Genomic DNA, 4,745 nt, shown 5'->3' on the forward strand with positions numbered 1-4,745 from the left:
TTTCATGTCTGCTATGATTCTTTGATCGAATGCTGATTCTTTTTACGTATATGTAGTGGACGCAATGTTACAACTACTTTGTATAAATTGTTTTCTCATTTGGTTAATAAAATAGTGTGTAATTTCACTTCCCTATTATCTTTGCTACATTTGCTGCCAAGGTTACGCTAACCTCATAATGTGAGTAGTGGAATGTTCTGCGTTCGTCAACCCTCAGCAGTTGTTTGTAGATATTATTTGTTACTGGAGTGTTTAGCTTACTTCACCGTTCAAGAATTCTTTGAGATTTCTTATGGAATGATTTTTGCCCTCCTGAACTTCATCATGAAGAGCGTTTCACCTTGATGACTTTCTCTTATTCCACTATCTTTTCTTAAGTCATCTAGGAATTTTCCTCCATATCTCATAAATTTTCAAGTTTATTGATATATCTAATATTAGTGTCACATTATTTTCTATTATTTGCAACTTCTCCACTGCTATCCATTTATCATTTTTAATCCTATTGTTTTTTGTGCCTTCCTTTCAGACACTGGTACAGTCTCACCTAAGTTTGTTAATTTTGTTAAACTTTTTAAGGAACTGACTTTTGATTTTGTTTCTCCTTTCCATAGAAGGTTGTTATCTATTAACTTCTGCTTTACTTATATCAACTCCATTTATTTCTTTTTAGGATTAATTTGCTATTTTTTTCTAGTGTTAACGACTTTTTTCTATTTGAATTAGCAATTTGAATTCCCCCTTCTTTATAACATAGTTCTGCACTCTACGTTCTCAAGAATTCCTGGGATCCAGTCTCTGGAAGTGACACTTCTTGGCCTGAAATACAGAAGACTTGAAAATTTCAACAAGCACCTCTCATACTAAATTGTCAATCATTGTATTCTTCCACAAGCTCCATCGTTAAAATTTCACAATATAGTCAATTTTTTCATTTGAAACCTGTTTGCTAGTTAAAACATCAATAAGATAATGTTTTCAATTGATATTATTTTTCTTGTTTTCCTCATATCTTCAATTTGTATTGGGTTCATAGGGAACTCAGTGCTTTTCACATTATATATGTATGTCTTCTTCACTCAATCTCACCTGAAAAGGCCCATAGATTTGATATTCATACACCTGACCCTGGTCAATGTTTTGACTATCATGTTCAAGTTGATACCAGATGTCGCGTCATCCTTTGGAGTAAGGCATTTTCTGGATGATGTTGGTTGTAAGGCAACTTTGTACACATACAGAGTTACCCGGGGTCTTTCCATCTGTACTACCTCCTTCCTGAGTGCTGTTCAAGCCATCACTATCAGCCCCAGTACTTCTACGTGGACAAGGCTTAAATCTAAACTCTCTACATGCATCTTTCCCTCTCTCCTCTTCTTCTGGATCATCAACATGTTCATCTATATCAACATCATCAAAGCTGTAGAAGCCAATTGCAATGCTTCATTTGTTGGTTCTGGATACTCTCAACTGTACTGTGAAGGTAAGCCGTTGGGACACTACCGTTCAATGGCATTTATAAGTGGCATGGTGATTCGAGATCTCTTCTTTGTGGTCCTCATGATGTTGTCCAGTATCTACATGGTGAGTCTGCTCTACAAGCACTGCCAGAGAGCCCAGTATGTTCACAGCCCCAGCCTGTCTTCCCAGACATCTCCGGAAATCAAAGCCACCCACAGCATTCTTTTGCTGGTAAGTTGCTTTGTTTTCTTTTATTGTGCGAACAACTTCATTACCCTTTATCTTTTTTATAGACCTGAGAAAAACCCGAGACTGGAGAGAATTACGGGGATTATTTCAGCCTGCTACCCAACCATCTGCCCTTTTCTGCTGATGAAAAGAAAAATTATTTCCAAATTTACTTCTTTCATTTCAAAGATGAGAATTCCCTTTTCTGAAAGAACATTTAGGAGATGATCAGGTACCTACAGCTTTCTTCAGCAGCAGGGATGTCTGCACGATGACTTATAGGAGGAAAATGCATTGTAGCTGTTGAACACCTGAAGTGGGGTTAGTACTATTGAGAAGGGCTGTAAATTAAAAAGACATACATTTTGAATTCTTACAATGAATAAAAGTACATAAATATCAAATTAAAAGTTTTCATCTTAATTATTGTTTACATTATAAATACTTGGGGTTAAGCAAAATATATTAAAATATATCATTAGACACGACTTTATCTGCTTTGTTTGGCCTTTTTAAAATCTGGCTGGTAGAAAAGTTTAAATTACATCTGGGGCTTCAGTTATACTTCTGTCAAACTGCAGTGCTGCAGGGAAGATCATTTCTCTGTTCAGCAAATATGTATTGCACACCTTACCTACTCCAGGCACTGTTTTAGAGGCTGGGCATACATTGGTGACCACCACAAGTGAAACACAATTCCTAAGGAAATTATATAGGATGTTTGCGCTCTAGGAAAAATATAAGTGCATGTGATAGAGCTGTAAATAAGGTTAAGATAATTGGGAGTGCTCAGAGTTTCACTCTTCAATGCTCGGTAAGATGCAGGAGTGTGTCTTTCAACGTCTGTGTAAACCCATCCGTAATAATAACCTGACCTGTGAAATGCTCAGATATTTGTTACTTTAAATCTTGTCTGTTTCAATAACTTTAATTAAATGTGTCCCTTCATTTTCAATAACTCTTCACCAGAAATAACAAGACTCTTTCCCCATCTGCTGTGGTGCATCGCCTTAAATAGATGTGGTTTGCAAATTCTTTGCTCAGCACCCCTTCCCATCGTTTTAGTCTTCTGCTATTTTAAGGGCTCTCTTCTATGTAAACAATTGTTCGACTAAAGTTCTTGGGATATGACTCAAGTGACACGTGGTTTGAATATCTCCATCGTATTTTTGTCAGCCTGGCTGCTGGATTCCACTTTCCCACACACAGGATTCTTGGGCTTACCCCTCCTTGTTCAGTATTTCACCTTCCTCTGTCTTCCAGCTTTCCCTGATGCAGACAAGATTTCCACCAGCAGAATGGTGCTTTTCCTGTGAAGACCTTCTCTTCATGAGAATTTAAAATCTGTCCTTCATCTTTAGATGAACTTCCGTAGAGTTTAAGACTGTTACCTAGACAAGAATAGGTGTGTGTTTCCTTGCTGCTTCCATCCAGGCTGTGATCTGGATGTGCAGGTCACGTGAACTTCAACTTAGGAGATTGTCTTCTAGTATTTGATGATTATCATTCCTCCATCAGTCCTTCCATCGGTATCCATCCGGAATTGTCACTCCTCTTTAGCAGACGTGCAATGCCTCCTAGATAGCTTTCCACATCTCTTCTGCAACCTTGTCGCCATCATCATTTTCATCTCTTTGAACAACAGAATTTGAAATCATTCTTTTGCCTTCATCTTCCAAACCCAATGCAGGTTTACTTATCAGGCATCCTCTCCTTCAAGTGTATCTACTGATTTCTTTTTACCTTTTTTTATAGTATAACAAATATGCCAAAAATTATACAACTCTATTAACTTACAGAGTGGACACACCCGTGTATCCATCACTCAGATCACGAAACAAAACCTCGCGCTCCAAGAAGCCTCCTCGTGCCCCTCCCGGTCATAGTCACGATGCCTCAGGGTATTTCCTAACTGGACGAATGACACTTTCTACCATTTTCATTTTGGAGTTAAATTCTTCCCCATTAGGCCCACAGAGTCTTTATTTAGCAGTATGTGAGTCTTCTCAAATATTACCTTATGTCGAGTCCTGTCATGTGTCTTTGGTTCAAGGTGTGCATCTGCAGATCCCACCTCACGTGCAAGCCCTGAGCTTTGGTTCCCATTATATTGTGTCTGGTTCTGCTCAACTGGAAATAATAGCAGAGCTCCAAGGAATCTGAATTTAACTTGGCAGGTTTCCAAATATGTTGTGCTTTCAAAACAGATCAATTCTTGGCAAAATGCATTACTTTTATTTTTAATCCCAAACAAGCCCATTTTATTTTATTGTTATTTTTGTTGAGGAAGATTAGCCCTGAGCTAACATCTGCCGCCATTCCCCCTCTTTTTGCTGAGGAACACTGACCCTGAGCTAACATACATGCCCATCTTGCTCTACTTTATCTGTGGGACGCCTGACACAGCATGGCTTGACAAGTGGTGCCATGTCCACACCCAGATCTGAACCTGCAAACCCTGAGCTGCCAAAGTGCAACATGGGAACTTAACCACCGCACCACCTAGCCAGGCTCAAACAAGACCATTTTAAATACTGGGAATACATAAATAATAGTATTAGTCATATTATATATTTCCAAGACATACTAACTCAGGCAGAGGAAACATTTTGGCATTTAGTGTATTATTTTGTGAGAAAAATTACACATCATTAGTTTCACTTTTATAACTGAATTTTAATCAATTTGCCTGGCAGAGTTTCCTAACACTTTGCCTAAGGAAGGTACTGCAAGTGTACTTGTTAAAGAAGTTGAATAAATAGCTGCTTTTATATTATATATTTAATTGTATGCATTTTCTCACTAGAGATTGTTGTATATTTCATATGGAGTTAAAATCATTCCTACCTATCATTTTAATAAGGCATAATATATCATGTAGCTAAAACTCTAAAGATTTTTTAAATGCCTCACTGTTATCCAGAAGTGAATCACTTCTCCTGTCTCATTGGCGGTGCCCTGGCAGTGAATATTTCCATGCATACAATTTCACTCTTTGCCTATTGGAGCAGACTATCCTAAGTGAAATTACTGATTGAGATGGTGCTAATTTATTT

The 4,745-nt window shown here is 37.8% G+C and overlaps 1 protein-coding gene across 1 annotated transcript; it reads left to right on the top strand.

Moving 5' to 3' along the window:
- Positions 1-972: 972 nt before the first annotated feature.
- On the top strand, positions 973-2,005 carry LOC103555789 (vomeronasal type-1 receptor 3-like). Its single transcript, XM_008527560.2, has one exon. It carries the CDS (start codon positions 973-975, stop codon positions 1,915-1,917), a length of 945 nt encoding a protein of 314 aa, XP_008525782.1. The 3' UTR covers positions 1,918-2,005.
- The last annotated feature ends 2,740 nt before the right edge of the window (positions 2,006-4,745 follow it).

Source organism: Equus przewalskii, chromosome 9 (assembly GCF_037783145.1).
Source record: "Equus przewalskii isolate Varuska chromosome 9, EquPr2, whole genome shotgun sequence".
Classification (NCBI taxonomy): Eukaryota; Metazoa; Chordata; class Mammalia; order Perissodactyla; family Equidae; genus Equus; species Equus przewalskii.